General features: G+C 43.3%; 1 protein-coding gene and 1 long non-coding RNA gene across 3 annotated transcripts in view; one reads left to right on the top strand and one right to left on the bottom strand.

Annotated features, from left to right (window-relative positions):
• Positions 1 to 15290, bottom strand: part of SLC22A3 (solute carrier family 22 member 3) — a 55335-nt gene extending 40045 nt beyond the window's left edge. Inside the window, exons 1-2 of one of the 2 annotated variants that reach the window (XM_053294954.1) lie at positions 15213 to 15290; positions 13749 to 14033 (exon numbers count right to left, since the gene is read on the bottom strand). In XM_053294954.1, coding sequence (XP_053150929.1) covers positions 13749 to 14033; positions 15213 to 15275 — 348 coding nt within the window. In that variant the 5' untranslated portion in view covers positions 15276 to 15290. Of the gene's footprint in view, positions 1 to 13748; positions 14262 to 15212 lie in introns of those variants that run through there. The other variant, XM_053294945.1, reaches the window with a different exon arrangement.
• LOC128344568 (uncharacterized) lies at positions 1130 to 16077 on the top strand. The gene is made up of 3 exons (XR_008315921.1): positions 1130 to 1241; positions 10985 to 11910; positions 13969 to 16077. It is a non-coding gene; the product is annotated as an uncharacterized LOC128344568 (long non-coding RNA).
• The last annotated feature ends 3229 nt before the right edge of the window (positions 16078 to 19306 follow it).

Genomic DNA, 19306 nt, shown 5'->3' with positions numbered 1-19306 from the left:
CAGGTGGTCCACTGTTTCATCTGCTTCTTTACAAAGGCGGCACTTGCTGTTTGTTGTTGAATTATTATTATTATTATTATTATTCTAAAATTTATATCCTGTCTCCCTATACAACATATAGTCAAGTCAGCATTCAAAATTCAGGAATACAAGAAAGGTAAAGTGTGCCATCGAGTCAGTGTCAACTCCTGGCGACCACAGAAACCTATGGTTGTCTTTGGTAGAATACAGGAAGGGTTTACCATTGCCATCTCTCCCACAGTATGAGATGATGCCTCTCAGCATGTTTCTGTATTGCTGCTGCCCAATATAGGTGTTTCCCATAGTATGGGAAACATACCAGAGGGGATGCGAACCGGCAACCTCTGGCTTCCTAATCAAGTCATTTTCCCACTGTGCTATTAGGTGGCTTCCAGGAATACAATACCTAACCAAAAATAATAAGATTGTTGGAAACAATACAAAAAGAACTTTAAAAAGTAGCTGTGGAGTAAAACCACAATTAAGAGCCTCTCTCTTTAAAATGTGTGCTGAAACAGAACAGTTCGCCTGGAAGTGGGCAATGGAGCATCTGGATAAAGCTTTCTTAGGAAGTTGTTCCACAGTGAGGGTGCCACAATCAAAAAGTCTTGCTTTCTCATCCCCACCCACTACATATCTGTCAGCACTGGGACAGAGAGAAGAGCCTCTGATGAGAGGAAGAATGAAGGGGATATGGCAAATTCCAGGTGTATTATTCAGTGTTCAGAGGAGCGCATGTTATAGCCATCAATAGAGGTCTACCAGGTGAGCAAGCCTTTCTAAACATCTAGCCTTTTCCCCTTCAAACAAACTAAGAGGAAGAGGGGAGTTTTGCAGGGGCTGTTTCTCTTTAAGGGGTAGGTCTTAGTCTGTGTGTGTGTGTGTGTGTGTGTGTATGTGTGTGTGTGTTACTTGTTAGGGTTAAGATATCACAGGGCTAGGAGTTCTTACCTAAATCCAGTGTTTACTTAGTGGGTGCCTGGAAGGGGTGGAGTCAGCTAGGGCTGGGAGAGGCCCCACATTCCTTTCCTTTGACTCACATCCTGTGTGACACTTGGAAGGCTACTCTACATATGAGGTGAAGGCCTGAGAGCCTAGCAAACAGGGATAGCAAACAGGATGTAGGAGTTTTGCAGGAGTTTAGCGGGAAGTGTGCGGGGGAGCCTGGAACAAGCCCCTGCGATCACAAGGATCACAAGGAGCCTGGTGGAGAAGAGAACGTAAGTACATATCCCTCCCTCGTATCCCTCATATTCTTGGGAAAAGTTGTTTGGACAGTTAAATAGCTGACCATTACAGCTGAGACCTATCCTAATAAACTATCTAATAAACGGACAATAAGCTCCCTAAATACTGTAAACAGCCAACAAAAACAGCATGAAGATAGAAGGTCAGCAGGGGAAGGGGCACTTCCCAGTGTATTGCACAGAGTGCCACATGTATGACTGTTTGCCCCATGGGCAGAAGTCATGGGTGTGTGCTCAGTGCAAGGAGCTCCTGGCTCTCAGGGAACAAATCCGTTCCCTTGAGACCAAGGTGGCGGATCTGGAGAAGCTCAGAGAGACAGAGAGGCATGTGGACGAAACCTTCAGGGATGTGATAGAGGCATCCCACTCCAGGGCAGGTAGCTCCTCTGCTGTCAGGGAGAATGAAGGTCTTGGGCAAGGAGGACATCGGTCTGAGGAAGAGGGAAATGCTCCTTTAGAAGGGACCCCTTCCGTGGATGATGAGCCCATATCCTCTCGCATGGGGGATACTCCTCTGGGGGGTGGGGGCCTCCTTGTAGTTGGTGATTCGATCATTAGAGGGATAGAGAGATGGGTTTGTGACCCGCGTGTTGACCGCACGGTGACTTGCCTGCCTGGTGCAAAGGTTGCGGACATTACGCAGCGTCTAGACAGGCACCTAGGCAGTGCTGGGGAGGAGACAGCTGTCATGGTGCATGTCAGCTCCAACGATGTGGGGAAATGCAGTCGGGAGGTCCTGGAAGCCAAATTTAGGCTGATAGGTAGCATTTTGAAGTCCAGGACCCCCAAGGTAGCATTCTCAGAAATGCTACCTGTTCCACGCACAAGTACAGTGAGACAGGCAGAGCTGAGGGGTTTCAATGCGTGGATGAGACGTTGGTGCCAGGAGGAGGGGTTTAGATTTGTTAGGCATTGGGACACATTTTGGGGCAAGCAAGGCCTGTACAAAAGGGACGGGCTGCACTTGAATCAAGATGGAACCAGACTGCTGCCACTTAAAATCAAAAAGGTTGCAGAGCAGCTTTTAAAATGACACCTGGGGAACAGCCGATGGGAGCTGGGTAGTATCCCGTTTGGCAAAAGCCATCCTTTAAAGTGTGAGGCTGCAAAGAATTCAGATAAAACAGAAGGGGACAGAGCAGAACCACATAAAAAGCAGACGGGAGCCTGTGCCAGCAGGTCAAAGAGTCAAAAGAATAGCATACATCAAGGGAGAGATTCAGCATATAGGTGCTTATATGCCAATGCCAGAAGCCTCCGAGCCAAGATGGGTGAGCTGGAGTGCGTGGTTGCTAACGCAGAAATAGATATAGTGGGCATAACAGAAACATGGTGGAACAGTGAGAACCAGTGGGACACTGTTATCCCTGGGTATAAACTCTATAGAAAGGACAGGGAGGGGCGCCTTGGAGGAGGGGTAGCACTGTATGTTAAAGAAGGGATAGAATCTAACAAGCTAGAAAACCTAGGTGGACTGGAGTCCTCCACAGAAACCCTGTGGGTGACTATACAAGGCCGGAAAGGGAACGTGCTACTGGGGACGTGCTAATGCCCTCTGGATCATAATGCCGACAGTGACTGGGAGTTGCAGGAGGAAATCAGGGAGGCGTCAAGGAGAGGCAGGGCTGTAATTATGGGTGATTTCAATTACCCACACATAGACTGGGTAAATTCACATTCAAGCCAGGACAAAGAAGTCAAATTTCTAGATACGCTAAATGACTGTGCCCTAGAACAGTTGGTCATGGAACCAACCAGAGGGAAGGCGACCTTGGATCTAATTCTGAGTGACACCCAGGACCTGGTACGTGACATCAGTGTCATCGACCCTTTAGGGAACAGTGACCACAGTGCCAGCAAATTCAGCATACATGCGGGGAGAGAATCACCAAGGATGTCTAACACAGACATTTTGAATTTCAGAAGAGGAAACTTCTCCAAAATGAGGAGTATGGTGAAAAGAAAGCTGAGGGGGGAAATCAGGAGAGTCACTTCGCTCCAGAGTGCATGGAGTTTAGTCAAAACCACAATACTAGAAGCCCAGTTAGATTGTATACCCAAAAGGAGGAAAGGTACCACTAAATCCAGGAGGATGCCAGCATGGCTAACGGGTACCGTCAAGGAAGCCATAAAAGGGAAGAAGACTTCCTTCCGAAATTGGAAGGCCTGTCCAAACGAAGAGAACAGAAAGGAACACAAACTCTGGCAAAAGAAATGCAAGGTGACAATAAGGGAGGCAAAAAGAGAGTTTGAGGAACATTTAGCCAAAAGTATCAAGGGGAATAACAAAAACTTCTTTAAGTACATCAGAAGCAGGAAACCTGCCAGGGAGGCAGTTGGACCATTAGACAGTGAGGGAGTGAAAGGGATTATTAAGGAGGATATGGAGGTTGCAGAGAAGCTGAATGAGTTCTTTGCATCTGTCTTCACGGCAGAGGATACTGAGCATATACCTGCTCCTGAACCAGGCTTTTTAGGGATGGAGGCTAGAGAGCTGAGTCAGATAGAAGTGACAAGGGATGATGTTCTAAACTGTCTGGAAAAACTGAAAGCTAACAAATCACCAGGGCAGGATGGCATCCATCCAAGAGTCCTCAAAGAACTCAAATGTGAAATTGCCGACCTCCTTGCTAAAATATTTAACTTATCCCTGAAATCGGGCTCTGTACCAGAGGACTGGAGAGTAGCAAATGTAACACCGATTTTCAAGAAGGGATCCAGGGGCGATCCGGGAAATTACAGGCCAGTTAACCTAATGTCCGTTCCAGGCAAATTGATGGAAAGCATCCTCAAGGATAAAATTGTAAAGCACCTAGAAGAACAGGCCCTGCTGGGAGTGAGCCAGCATGGCTTCCGCAAAGGTAAATCTTGCCTCACCAACCTTTTGGACTTCCTTGAGAGTGTCAACGAGTGTGTGGATCAAGGTGATCCAGTTGACATAGTCTACCTGGACTTCCAAAAAACTTTTGACAAAGTTCCTCATCAAAGAATCCTGAGGAAACGTAGCGGTCATGGGATAAGGGGACAAGTACATGTGTGGATTGCTAACTGGTTGAAAGACAGGAAACAGAGGGTAGGTATAAATGGAGAGTTTTCACAATGGAGGAAAGTAAGAAGCGGGGTCCCCCAGGGATCTGTACTGGGACCGGTGCTTTTTAATTTATTCATAAATGATCTAGAAGCAGGGGTAAGCAGCGATGTGGCCAAATTTGCAGATGATACCAAACTCTTTTGGGTAGTGAAATCCAAAACGGATTGTGAGGAGCTCCAAAAGGATCTCTCCAAACTGGGGGACTGGGCGACAAAATGGCATATGCGGTTCAATGTTAGCAAGTGTAAAGTGATGCACATTGGGACAAAAAACTCCAACTTCAAGTATATGCTGATGGGATCCGAGCTGTCGGTGACGGACCACGAGAGGGATCTTGGGGTTGTGGTGGACAGCTCGTTGAAAGTGTCGACTCAATGTGCGGCAGCTGTGAAAAAGGCAAATTCCATGCTAGGGATCATTAGAAAGGGGATTGGAAATAAAATGGCTAACATTATAATGCCCTTATACAAAACTATGGTGCGACCACACTTGGAGTACTGCGTACAATTCTGGTCACCATATCTTAAAAAGGACATTGTTGAACTGGAGAAGGTACAGAAGAGGGCAACCAAGATGATCAGGGGCCTAGAGCACCTTTCTTATGAGGCAAGACTACAACACCTGGGGCTTTTTAGTTTAGAAAAAAGACAACTGCGGGGAGACATGATAGAGGTCTATAAAATCATGCATGGTGTGGAGAGAGTGGAGGGAGAGAAATTCTTTTCCCTCTCACACAACACTAGAACCAGGGGTCCATGAAATTGATTGCCAGGAGGTCTAGGACCAACAAACGGAAGTACATTTTCACATAACGTGTGGTCCACTTGTGGAACTCTCTGCCACAGGATGTGGTGACAGCCAACAACCTGGATGGCTTTAAGAGGGGTTTGGATGACTTCATGGAGGAGAGGTCTATCAATGGCTACTAGTTGGAGGGCTGTGGGCCACCTCCAGCCTCAAAGGCAGGATGCCTCTGAGTACCAGTTGCAGGGGAGTAATGGCAGGTGAGAGTAATGGCATGCCCTCAACTCCTGTCTGTGGCTTCCAGCGGCATCTCGTGGGCCACTGTGTGAAACAGGATCCTGGACTAGATGAGCCTTTGGCCTGATCCAGCAGGGCTGTTCTTATAGGTGAAACTCGGAAAATTAGAATATCGTGCAAAAGTCCATTAATTTCAGTAATGCAAATTAAAAGGTGAAACTGATATATGAGACAGACGCATTACATGCAAAGCGAGATAAGTCAAGCCTTAATTTGTTATAATTGTGATGATCATGGCGTACAGCTCATGAAAACCCCAAATCCACAATCTCAGAAAATTAGAATATTACATGGAACCAAGACAAGGACTGAAGAATAGAACAATATCGGACCTCTGAAAAGTATAAGCATGCATATGTATTCAGTACTTGGTTTGGGCCCCTTTTGCAGCAATTACTGCCTCAATGCGGCGTGGCATGGATGCTATCAGCCTGTGGCACTGATGAGGTATTATGGAAGATCAGGATGCTTCATTAGCGGCCTTCAGCTCTTCTGCATTGTTTGGTCTCATGTCTCTCATCCTTCTCTTGGCAATGCCCCATAGATTCTCTATGGGGTCAGGTCAGGCGAGTTTGCTGGCCAATCAAGCACAGTACACTGTATACTTTTCAGAGGTCCGATATTGTTCTATTCTTCAATCCTTTTCTTCTTGGTTCCATGTAATATTCTAATTTTCTGGGATTGTGGATTTGGGGTTTTCATGAGCTGTACGCCATGATCATCACAATTATAACAAATTAAGGCTTGACTTATCTCGCTTTGCATGTAATGCGTCTGTCTCATATATCAGTTTCACCTTTTAATTTGCATTACTGAAATTAATGGACTTTTGCACGATATTCTAATTTTCCGAGTTTCACCTGTATGTTTATGTTTCTTACCATCTCAGAATCCACATACTGTTTGTCTGAAACTGTCCCCACGTCAAAATCTCCTGGATCTGGAAAGCTTATTTGTAAGGGGACAAACTTCAAGTCTGGTCTTTGGTCATAGAAAATCTTCAGACATGAAATCACTCAGCAAGGACAGTTCTGTAAGAAAACTACAGGTATATCATGTACCCTATCTTATTGAACTGGGTCTTCATGTTACGAGGTTGAGGGAAATCAATAATTAAGCTAGTCGTTGAGGTCATTCACACAATCAACAACTGTGTCCTACCCAGGTTTGGGAGCTGTATGTGATCCCAATTTTTGGTTGTGTTTGGAAGCAAGGAGGCACTTCACATAATTGGTGTGAAGCGCCATTGGGGGTAGTGCAGGGAGAGTGAGCTTAGCCTGCTTTTCCAGCACACAGGCAGGGAGCCATCCCTGGGCAGATGGACTGGCCTCCCACACAACTGCTGGCTCCATCATGGAGCCAGCAGGGGAGGCAGGGATCGGGGACCAGCCAGCCCCTGAAAGTTCCAGGATGCCCTGTGCAAGTGAAAGTGGAGAGACCCCTGGGGGCAGGAGGTTTCTTTCAGCCTCCCAGCAGGGGTCTCCTCATGTGGTTGCTGTGGCATGGAGCTGTGGCTCGGCAGCACACAATCATCAAAACGGGGCTAGCAGAGCGCTCACTCCACTAACCTCATTTAAGGGGAGGGGTAGTTTTTGAGGTTTGCTGCCGGGAGCCACGCAGACGACCAGGGGAAATCAGGTTAAGCTCCTTTAGCCCAGTTTCCCCTGGTCGTGAGAATAGCTTCAAGGTAAGAGGAAAACCTGGGTAGGAGTGACTGTGTGGAAGCAAGCTACCAAGGTTTTCCTCCAACCTTGCTTCCACACAATCACTTCTTCCCAGATTTTCCTTCCTCCTTGCTTCCACACAACCAAAATTTGGAAGCACACACAACTGCCAAACCCAGGTAAATCACAGTTTTTTATTTTGAGAATGACCTCATTAAATCACTATATTTACTTTATTCACATGTTCCTTTAAATAAACCTCCCTTTGCTATCATTGCACAGTGTTAATGATTAACAAAAATGTTACCACAGAGAAACAAAGCAAGATTCAGTTGAACATATCACTTTCTCTTTTCTAGTTCTCTAACACACACACACACACACACACACACACACACACACACACCAGCAACATTCCAGTAAAGCCACCACTACTATATTTCTGAAGAACTGATAAGAAATCTGTTCTGAGAATAAGAAATCAGTTCTGAAGAACTGATAAGAATTCCAGGAAGGAAAAACCTTAACATTTATTTATTTTATTTTTTACATTTATATCCTGCTCTTCCTCCAAGGAGCCCAGAGCAGTGTACTACATACTTCAGTTTCTCCTCACAACAACCCTGTGAAGTAGGTTAGGCTGAGAGAGAAGTGACTGGCTCAGAGTCACCCAGCTAATATCATGGCTGAATGGGGATTTGAACTCCGGTCTCCCCGGTCCTAGTCCAGCACTCTAACCACTACACCACGCTGGCTCCTAACATCTAGAATATTAACATATAAAAACATACCTAATTACAAGTTGATTTTAAAATGCATACCCACCCATTCTCTAAATAGAACCAAGGTAGTTCTAGGCATTTACAATCCACAATTGTGGAGTTGTGGATGCTATTGAAAGTGGACTCCTGAGTTCCAAATATGAACTAAAACAAGTAGTTTTCAATAGGCAGACTTTAATCAAAAGATGTACTGGAAACAAACTTTCAGTGTTCTCAGTGTTTAGCTGTCACTTCCTATGCTTTTAAAATAACATTACCAAAACTAATAATTTTAAATTATAATCCATAACAAAGATCATTTGTCATGTGTATAACACTTCCATATTGTCTATTTATGTAGCTACTTTTATCTTGTCGTACCAATTCACACTCATGACAGCTAACATCAATAGTTAAAAAGAGTCAACTTGCATAATCTATTATCTATTACAAAAAGAGATAGAAATCTTATTATCTTTATGGATGCATAACCAGAGCACCTGTGGGTGAGAGGGAGGTACCAGCAGACTTACAGTAACCCACCGATACATCAGTTTCACAAAAATCTGAAGGAAAAAAACCCTTTTTGAGGGAACCACCCCAAACTCCCCCAGTGTAACTCAATAGAGCAGAATGTTTGAGGACTCAGAGGACAGTTAACAGACAACAAGGTGGGCAGAGTTAATAGAACTCAGTGGTGAGGAGAGGGAAAGGAGGGCTTGAACAAAATGAGTGGACTTGAAGGACATGCCCTCAAGATAGTCATAACCCCTAAAACATTCACCATGCTCAGGCACAGGCTCAAAGTAACACATGCATACCAGGGACATACTGCGACAGATCATTATAGAATGATTACTTCTGGTGATCTGGACACTATGCTTCGGTTAATGTAGCCTAAAATTGCATTCACTTTTTAAGCAGCTGCATCACACTGCTAGCTCATGTTGAACTTCCTGCCAACTAAGACACCTAGGTCCCTTTCACATGTACTGCTACGAAGCCAGGTCTTCTCCATTCTGTACTTGTGCATTTGATTTTTATTAGCCAAAAGCAGGATTTTACAGTGTCTCCCTTGAACTTCATCTTGTTGGTTTGTGCCCAATATTTGGGCTTGTCTAGAATCATGATTCTGTCTTCTAAGGAGTTAGCTACCACTCCCCCACTCCCAACTTCGAGTCATCTGCAGATTTGATAAGCATGCCCTCTACTCCTTCCTCCAAGTCATTTATGAAAATGTTGAACAGTACAGGGCCCAGGCCAGAGCCCTGTGGCACTCTGCTCCATACCTTCTCCAGAATGACATGGAGCCATTGATGAGTACTCATTGGATACAATTGTTCAAACAGTTGTGCATCCACCCAACAGCAGCAGCATAAGAACATAAGAACAGCCCTGCTGGATCAGGCCCAAGGCCTATCTAGTCCAGCATCCTGTTTCGCACAGTGGCCCACCAGATGCCGCTGGAAGCCACAGGCAGGAGTTGAGGGCATGCCCTCTCTCCTGCTGTTACTCCCCTGCAACTAGTACTCAGAGGCATCTTGCATTTGAGGCTGGAGGTGGCCACATCTAGCCCACAGTTTACAACAACAAATATCAAGGTATCAGAAGGAAAAGAATACCTTTTCTCACTCCCTAGAAGCCATCCTTTTGCCATTATATTGCAATGAAGTACACAGGTGCTACTCTGGCAGCCAACACTAGCACAGCATTATGTAGCACAGGGAAGATAAGAGTGCCACTTTCCCTTTCCCCTGCTCCTGTCCTGAAATCTTCTTATCCTTTTAGCCCTGAGTGACCAGTTCTGAACAGTAGCATGAACAGATGTGGGTCCGCTTATTGTTCTAGAAGCCTAATTTTCTTATTTTCTTTCCTACTTTTAAATTTCCTTTTCCTGTGTTGGATGGGCTAGTATGGAGAAGATAGTGAGTGGGTTTTATGGGTCATCTCTGTTGATATTTGCCTGTTTATATTTTTATCAAAACTAATCCAAATCCTCACAAGAAAAAGACTTGTATGGATATGCTGTTACTCTATTTCCTTCCAGCCTATGTTTTTGCAGATCAAAGTCTGGCAATTTAGCACCTAATCATTTTTATTGTGAAGTAAGGCCCATAGGCTTTAACCAATTTCTTTCCAACAGATTGTTCTGCCCTTTGAACAGCTGCAACAACAAATGCTTGTTCAAAATGTAGTAGTGTCTGTGCATTGATGGCATTGATTTAGTTATCTTTGAATGTTTTAAATTGTTTCAAAGTATTGTTGTTTTAACAGTTTGTTTTAATTTGTCTTTACTGTATTGATGTGAACTGCCTAGAGCCTTGGAGTCAGGCGGTATAAAAACTAAATATATGTATGTGTGTATACACACACACACACACACACACACACACACAAATACACAGCTTTCGGGAATACTATGAACTAGACCAGAAAATCACATTCGCTGCTGTTCCAGCAATGCTACATGAGGGATTTTGCGTGGGATTTTGCAAAACATGATCGGAATGATCTACTTGTGTTGCATCTTATATGTTTTGTTGCCCCCCATGAAGCCAGCTATGTGCCCTCAGGTCTTGCCTGTGGGATTCCCATAGGGATCTGATGGGCCACTGTGTGAAACAGGATGCTGGACTAGTTAGGCCTTGGGCTTGATCCAGCAGGGCTGTTATTATGTTCCTATGTTCTAAATGGCAGCAATATTTTGTTAGTTCAATAATAACATATAACAAAGGAGGACAGGACACTGCTATAGCTACACTAGTGCAAATCATTCTTTGTTTAAATTTCAAATTAATATTGTTTAAATTAGTTCCATAATCTGCATACTTGATCAGATCCTATAACCTTGATTTCTACTGACTGTTCCCCCAATGGATGCTCAACAGTATTGAAAATTACTATTTATTCATATGACGAAAATTTGGATTTGGGAATGTATTTATCTATCTATCTAACATTTATCAATCATATTTTTATACTGCCTGATAGGTGCACAACAAAACACAACAAATATAATTTCACTAGATAAATAACAATCTCATAAGATAAAAACAAATTAAATAGTTTTAAAATTAATTTCTGCTAAAAGCCTGATAAAACAGGTGTGTCTTGAGGGTCTTCTTAAAAGCAGAGACTGAGATGTTCTTATTTCAACAGGGAGCATATTCCAAAGCCCTGGGGCAGCCACAGAGAAGGCCCGGTCCCAAGTTGACACCAAACGAGCTGGCAACAACCATAACCAGACCTCTCCAGAAGATCTTAATAGGCAACGGGGGTTCATGACAGAGAAGGTGCTCTCTTAAGTACCCTGGACCCAAGCCATTGAGTGCTTAGAATTTAGGAAGCAACGTAGCCCTTTTTGTGTTGTGTGGGTCTGCTCGTGTGCCCTGGCTCTGCACCAACTACAGAACATGAGATGAAAGGGAATTCAGTGCTATAAATGTGCCTCATACAACTCCTTGATCTCATTAGGGCCATCTAGGTAGAATGGGACACACCAAGACCTAGTGTATAGTTGCAAGACTCAGTAAACTCCTATACTTTCAAGCTATTTTGTGCTGTCCAGTTCCTTCTGAGTCCTTGGGACACAACTTGATGAGTCCATAACCCCTAGGTCCTCTGATGGGGTTTGTTGGGACAGATATGGAAAGATTTGGAGGATGTTTGCATACCTGCCAACTTGTCCCTATTTTCCCATTCAGGCAAATGGGAAAATAGGGACATGTTGGCTGGTATATATTTAGTGAATGTTAAATCCATTTTAGATCTCAGTACTGTTGAAGTTACTTTGGTTTCTGTGGAGCAGATCATAGACTGGATAAGCGAATATTTATTAGCAGCGGTAGCATAATATCTTTATTAGGTTCAGATGAAAGGAACAAACTAGTTTGAAGGTCAGAAACAAATTACTCCCCCTAGGTCTGAAAACTGGGTGCAGGACCTGCTTGACCTGGTGGCACATGAAAAATGGGCCCTCTTAAAAGTAAATAAATTGGATAAATGGTCAGAAATCTGGGACAACTTCCTTGAATTATTCCTAGAATAGAAACCCCTCTGATCCACCCACACCTACCAGTGCAATGGTGAGTATCTCTCCGTCTCTCCCCCCTTCTGCTTTCTTTCTCCCTCTCTCTCTTTCCTTTCCTTTCCTCTTGCTTCCCCCTGTAACCAATGCTGAGGGGGGTAAGAGAGCGCTCGGCTCGAGGGGACTGGGAAAGGCTTTGTAAAACACAAAATGTCAAAAAATATTAAATTTTAAAAAATGAAACAAATTACTTTTTGAGCTTCATTTAATTCTTCTTAAGCAGGATGTTTTATACAAAAATGATTTGGGGGGCTGGAGGTGGGGAGAGAAAGAGATGTTGCTAGTACTGTACAAGACATGGTAGAGGCTCTTCTGCAACATGTGACTATCCTAAGACAGCAAATCAGAAGGCTGAATCACCTACATAACCTTCAACCATTCAGCATACTTTCCAATTTGGCTTCTGTCAAATCTATACCTGGGATATAGGTTAATTTAAGGCCAGATATTAATCTCCATCTTTGCAAATAAAAGGACGACCATGTTATTCTTCATTGGCTCTTCTGCCTTATAAGGGGCATGTGTCTTCTGATCACTGCTATAGCAAATCTGAATAGCTGCTTTCTTTTATATTTTCAAGAAGAAAAAAGGCATTGCAGATTCTTTATTGTAGCATGCTTTGGTACAACCGTAGTTATTTTAGACACCACTTAATTGGTTAGAACCCTCCTAAATTATTATTATTTAGAATATTTCTATACTGCTTTTCAACAACAAAAGTTTACCAAGTGTTTTTGTATAGCAAAACATTGGGGCTAACGAGATGGCAATGGGAAACCTCTCCTGTAATCTAGCAAAGACAGCCACAGGGCTCTGTGGCTGCCAGGAATCAACACTGACTTAACGGCACACTTTAACAATCTAAAAAGAAATATAAAGGAGTCACCAGCAACAGCCCCTAGGAGGGACACTGTGCTGGGCTTAATAAGGGACTGTAGCTCTCCCCTTGACAGTATGAGAGCCATCACTTAGAAATGTGTCTCTTTCGCTATCATCTTTGTATTGTTCCATATTACTGATGGATCTCTTCATCATAAGCTGCACCAGCAATATCTTTTTCTCCCCCTCCACAACACATTTTTGTTCAACATCTTGTCTGAGGAAGAGTTCTTTGAAACTCAAAAATGAGCTCACTATTTTATGCCTTTCATTTGGTCCTAATATGGATATTTCACTACTACCCCTCTAAATGGACTTTTCTAAATGGATTTCTTTGCATTGTTTATATTTTATTGTTGATCTATTGTGAAGTTTGCCCTATTATTCTCTTTTTAAAATGTATTTGCTGTTATACTGAGTATCATTATTTTCCCTATCTTTGCTGTTGATTATGGCTAACACAAATCAAATCGAACTGATCTGAACGGAAATTTTGACCTCAAATTCTGGCTAGGATTGGTTGCCAAATGAGAAATGACATCAAATTCAGCCAGAGGTATCAAATGCAAACATTTTGTCACTGAGTTGCTACTGCCTTTCCATGCAACTGCATCATCTCAGTTTGCAAGTGGAGTCCCGTTGTACATGCTTCAGTACAGAATCTAACATCTACTATACTGTATCTCTCTTCGTACTCCTGTGCCTTGAAGAGTTAGTACAACTGGAACAACTCTGAGATTAAGTCACATATTAAGCACATTTAGCACCAACATTGTCATTGAAGGATATCTGAGACGCTGGTCAGTTGCTGTGGTGGGGAAAATGGGATACAAAAACAGTTTTATCACAGATGTCAAACCTACACAATTTGCATTCAAGCTTCTGTTTGTTTATACACATTATACATCCCTGTATTGCTAGTTAAAATACGGTCTGGATAATTTTGAATTCTCTTACCTCACTGGCAATAGTTGAATGAGGTTGTTTGTATAGCCAGCCATCCTGGCATGTGGTATTTGGCTCATTGCCCAAGCTGTTTTTGGTAAAATGAGACAGTGGGTTGGCACAGCTAAAAGAGGTGCTATTCCACTTGATATTATACCTGCTGCACTTAGCATGGAAAGAGTCATTCACCAGCTTTGAAGCTAAAATAGTAACATTTATCTCTTCTTCAAAGGTCCATCCACAATGCTTGCTTAATTCAACTGCACTGGGGATTCTGCACCAATAGTGCTCTGGATCCTGTCCAAGAAATACAATTCCAACAAATAAAAAAGAAAAAGTTATGCCAGTCTGGCACAAGAGGAGGAAGACCCTCATCTGAAACCTTCCAAATTCACCAGCCTCTTTTAAGAACTCGTCAAAAGACGGCATTGTAGTCAGTATTTTTCTCCAAGTCCGATGAATCCAAGAGGTGACAACACTAACAGCTCTCAAACTTTTCAGCTACTGCTGGTACTTCCTATAAATCATGTATGCGCTCTCTCTCTCTCACTCTCCCTTGCCCACACACATGTAATCAAGTAGTATAAGTAAAGCAACACTAGGAAAGAGCAAAGTTTCACACAGACACACAGAGAGACAGTTATAATGTCCATTTGGCACAAAGCTTACACACAGCAATTTACACACCATAAAGTTGGCAAACATACAGCCCAAAAGAGGGGGCGTATATTTCCTATCTTACCAGAAGGAGAGATTACATAATCAAAACAGTTAACTCTTTCGGGGCAGGCAATCCACAAGATACAAAGCAGGACAGAATATTTCCCCTAACAATCAGTCCCAATATAACACACGCTAGACAGAAAATATAAAAAGGGAGTTGCTTTGTAAGAGTCCACAAAGCTTCTGCCTCCCTCTCTTCCCAGTGCACAAGAGTTATTGCTGCAGTAGTGGCTAATTAAGTAATGCCTAATTAAAGTGGATTCTTAGATAGATATCCATATAGCCTGTTGCTCTGAGGTTATAAAATGCAGGGCAAGCGAAATTAGAGGTGTCGTGGGGAAAGCCAAAACAAGGAAAATGTCCACTAGTGACAAAGAGGAAGGAGCTGGACAGAGGGGTCAGAAAGGAGAGAAGAAAAAGCATAAATACGGGACATTAAAGAGATTAGGAAGAGCAGTCACAGAACAACAGAAACCAATAGGCTGAAAGGAGATTTTTGTGAGGGGGACTGACTGTTATCTAACCAGTCATGAATAAACCATAGGTGAAACTGGGCGGGGGGGGGGCAGCCAGGGCACGTGCCCTAGGTACCACTGGGTGGGGCGCCAGTGCTATGCTGCCCCTCACCCCCTCACAAATTCATGGGGTTTTTTTAAATTAAAAAAAATTAACTGTAGCCCCTTCAGGGGGCTTCCAAAAGGCCACGGGGGGTCTGCAAGAGTTCCCCCTCCCCCCACCGGCCTCTTAGATTACCACCACAGCCCATCCCAGGCTGATTTTCTCGCCTGTTTGGGCAAAGATCAGGGTGGTGGCCATTTTGGAGATTGCCGCACATGCTCAATAGGCCTCTGCGAGGCCTGGCAAGGCATAGGACCTCGCAGGGACCATTTGAGCATGTGCGATGGCCATTTAAAAAAAATTTAAACGCTTCTGAAAACAAAAATGGCCACCACACATGCTCAAATGGCCTCTGCAAGACCCAAGTCTAGATCTTTCCCTGATCTAGGGAGTCAGAAGAATACAAAGTTGTTGGCAAAGGACTCGAGCATTTAAAAAACAGATATAAATGGCACAAAAGTAAGTGGACAAAACATCCCTTAAAAAGACAATGTTGGTTTAATACCTTGTAAGCCGGCAAAACTGAAGGGTGGGGTCGGGGGAGAGGCAAGGAATAAAATAGAAATATTCACTCACAGGCTGTTTAATTCTCTATACAGAGCTCAAACTTATGTGGTGCTTAAAAAAACTGTTGTAAGAATTCACACCCAGAAATGTTGCATTTGCAATGTATTGCCATCCCTGTGTTGTGCAATCTTACCATACTGAGAAATGGCTTGTCTTTTGAAATAAGTGGTTAACGTGCTGCAAATTATTTCCTTCAATTTAGCTGAGTTGTATTCGGGTTTGTATTGCCTGTGTACATCCCAAGTAGATTTGGTCAAGTTTCCTTGCCTTCTAAAAAAGTTATATTTTAGCATGTCTTTTTAAAAAAAAATCAATGCAACTCCCTTTTTACTTTGAACACAATTGTGTTTAAAAGACACATTGAATAGTCATGCTGTGATTCTGATTGACTAGTGCATTTGATAAATTAGACATAAAAGTTTACTGTCCAGTCTGCATGCTGCCTGCCTCTGTATTGAACAAGGGGGGTGTAACTTATCCAAGGCACCATATTTGTGTGCCTATTTGGTTCATTTATGGCAGAGCTCACTTTTGAAAGGGTTGTAATGCTATGAAGGTGGCTGGTGTCCTCCATCCAATACATACTATCACAGGCCATATGCTCTTACTATCTTAGTAACTGTCACAGTGACAGATAGGAAATGGAATATGTGCAGAGGCATATCTAGGGAAAATAGTGCCTAGGGCAAGCACTGAAATTGCGCCCCTGGCCAAACAAGAATGATGGGACGTCATCAGCAATATCTGGAAACCCCTGTTAAAAGGAACACTGTACCATCTAGACATGGTTGTTGATCAAAACCTGAAAACATGAGCCATCTCTGTAAAAGACTTAGAACAACAGTCAGGAGTTATGTGAGGATTCCAAGTGTCATTTTCTCTGTCTCATCTCATGCTTTTAAAAAAAACATGATTTTGTCCTAGACTAGAGGATCACCTGCCCAAATAGCCACTAGCAAAATAGGGGAAGAAGAAGTGGCGGAGGGGTCTATAAACCAGTGAATGATTCCTGCCAGTTTTTGTCTTGTGATGACTGTTGGCTCATGATGGGGTATATGTGCATTCACCATTCTAGTGCTTACTTTGACACCAGGAGGGAGGAGGATACGTTAGTTTGCCACACTAGACAGAGGAATTTGCAACAGGAGCAGACAGCCAAGTTCTGCCAGTGCCAAAATCAGCCCCTGCCAGACTAAGAAATCGTTGTAATTTGCCCCTTCCTGTCACAAGCAGTGTGCTGTTCTTTATTATTGACTCTAACTCTCCGATATCGCAGTCATGGATGGAAAATTCAGCGTCAATTACAAGAGACACATTTTCTACATGGAAGTTTCTGTGCAGGTGTTGTGCTGAAACCCATGTGTAGTGACCGCCAGGGGCATAGCAGGGTTGGAATGGGCCAAGATGAGATTTTAAAATGGGCCACCAGCCCCTCAAAGTCCAGGCCCTCCACACACCCCAGGCCCCCAAGGATGTAAGTCTGATATTTCAAAATAAGTATGCTGCCTGGAAATACATTTCACTGAATACACACACGCACATGTCACAATATATAGTGATATACATTGAGCACTATATATTTGTACTACTTTTAATGCCTAGAACACACTAGAAACACTAATTATTAAAATGGCCCCCTCGCTGCAGATTAGCAAAGGAGACTTTCAACCATGCAGGGTGAGCCTATGTTTGTTTTCTCAGAATTCTGAACAAATTCAGTAAAGTTTGATTCCAGGAGGTTTTTCACACGAGGCTTTTAAAGCGCTTTAACACACATCTGCTCTGGAATGGAGGTGCTGCATTCACATGTTGGCCAGATTTACCCTGAAGTCCCCTGTGAGTTATTGGAGAGCAGTTCACACACAAGAAAAATAAAATGAAATGAAATGAAATAAAAGCACAACTCATGCTTCACAGTTCTCACTCAGACCTTCTGGGTTGCAAAACAACTTGAACATAAGTGCATTTATAAATGAATGAATGAATGAATGAATGAATGAATGAATTTATTTATTTATTTATTTATAATATTTTTTGTTCCAGAAGTTTTTGTAATTTTCTGCCATGAAACAAACCACTTATAGGCCTTTTTAGATAGTAAAAAGCCAGAAATTTAAAGCCAAAAATTTTCCAATCTGTTTTAAATTAAATATTCAGAGACTTCTCCGTTCCTCCCCACACCCATATCAAAGCCCTGTGGCAAGCAGATCCCTTTATATCAGGGGGTGGGGGGTAACCACAAAATGGAATTCACAGTCTACCTTGCAAAAGCTGTGTTGGATTGTCTGGGCAGAAGGTCTGCTGCAAAGAACTCTGCCTGCCTTCTTCCTGGCTTACTTGGGGACTGCCGAGTTCACGCTTCAGGGAAGCCTACTCGGAGGCCTCTCTGGAAGCGGCGCCCCGCCAATCAGCTGAGAGGCGGGGAGAGAAGAGCTCTGCAGTTTGCAGGCCTGCTCCGATCCTAGGCTGAAGCGGAGAGCAAGGCAAGCAGGATGGTAAGTGGCTGAGGGGCCCTGGGGCTAGGCAGGTGGGCAATGGGTTGGGCAATGGGGTGGGGGTGGCAGGAACTGGTGTGGCACCCCCTCCTCAGTGGCACCTAGGGCAGGTGCCCTGGCTGACCCCGCAAGTTCTGCCCATGAATATGTGTGCAATAGAATTTTGTTTTGTTTTTACCTTTAGACGCAGGAACTTGAGGGGATGGGGCAGGGGCAACCTTTTACCAAATCTTTGCAGTGTGGCAGAGACAGAAAATTGGTAGATTATTGTTATAAATTCTTTCTCTCTCACACACACACACACCATTTTTCTGATTCGAATATCACACTGTTTTGCTGTTCTGTGGCTAGTTGCAACTTCCACCTTCTTCCTGATCAGGCTGCTGGATTCAAGCCTATTGTAAACTGCTGGATAATTTCAGATTGTTTGGTGCCCCTAGGATTTCCCATTGCAACCATCTCCCTTTTAGGCAAAGGCTGTTTGGACAGGGGGGAAAACATCCCTGAATTTCTTGGAGACAGTAACCTGTAGTGAGGTGTGCTGAGGTGGCAGAGCATTTGCTAAAGAGAGCTTTCACTGCTTAGCTCTATGGAGGCATGGCCAGCACATGGATGTGCTGCGTTTCCTTGGGAAGGCGACTGGCACATATGTGCCACATGCGTGGTTGTATGTTTGTTTGTGTGTGTGTGTGTGTGCATGTGTGTGTTGCTTACAACCTGTTTCTCCTGAAAGTGTCTGAACTTGTATTTTTGAGCTGATATTATGGTAAGGTTATCTGAAAACGGGTGTCAGATGTTTGGACAGGGGCGCAATTTCAGTGCTTGCCCTAGGTTCTGTTTTCCCTAGATATGCCCCATCTTCACTATTTTTCAAGTAGGGGCCACTTTGGCAAAAAAACGTTCAGTGGGAGAGCCATTTCCTACCACACTGACTTCCATGCAATTCTGCACTTTAAGAGAAACAGAGCTCTCTTGAGTTTCACTGTCATCTTGAAGGCAATACTGCTATCACATAATTAAGGGTGGTTTGGCTTGAGTTCATTTGTGGTTTTGTTTTATCTATCATATTAATTATTTATTCATAACACCAACTATATATATATATATATATACAGACACTGAAGCTCCTGAGTATACTATTAGGAGATAGATAGATAGATAGATAGA

Source organism: Hemicordylus capensis, chromosome 1, assembly GCF_027244095.1.
Source record: "Hemicordylus capensis ecotype Gifberg chromosome 1, rHemCap1.1.pri, whole genome shotgun sequence".
Lineage (NCBI taxonomy): Eukaryota > Metazoa > Chordata > Lepidosauria > Squamata > Cordylidae > Hemicordylus > Hemicordylus capensis.
Note: the sequence above shows the minus strand (reverse complement) of the source record. Positions and strands in the feature narration are given on the sequence as shown.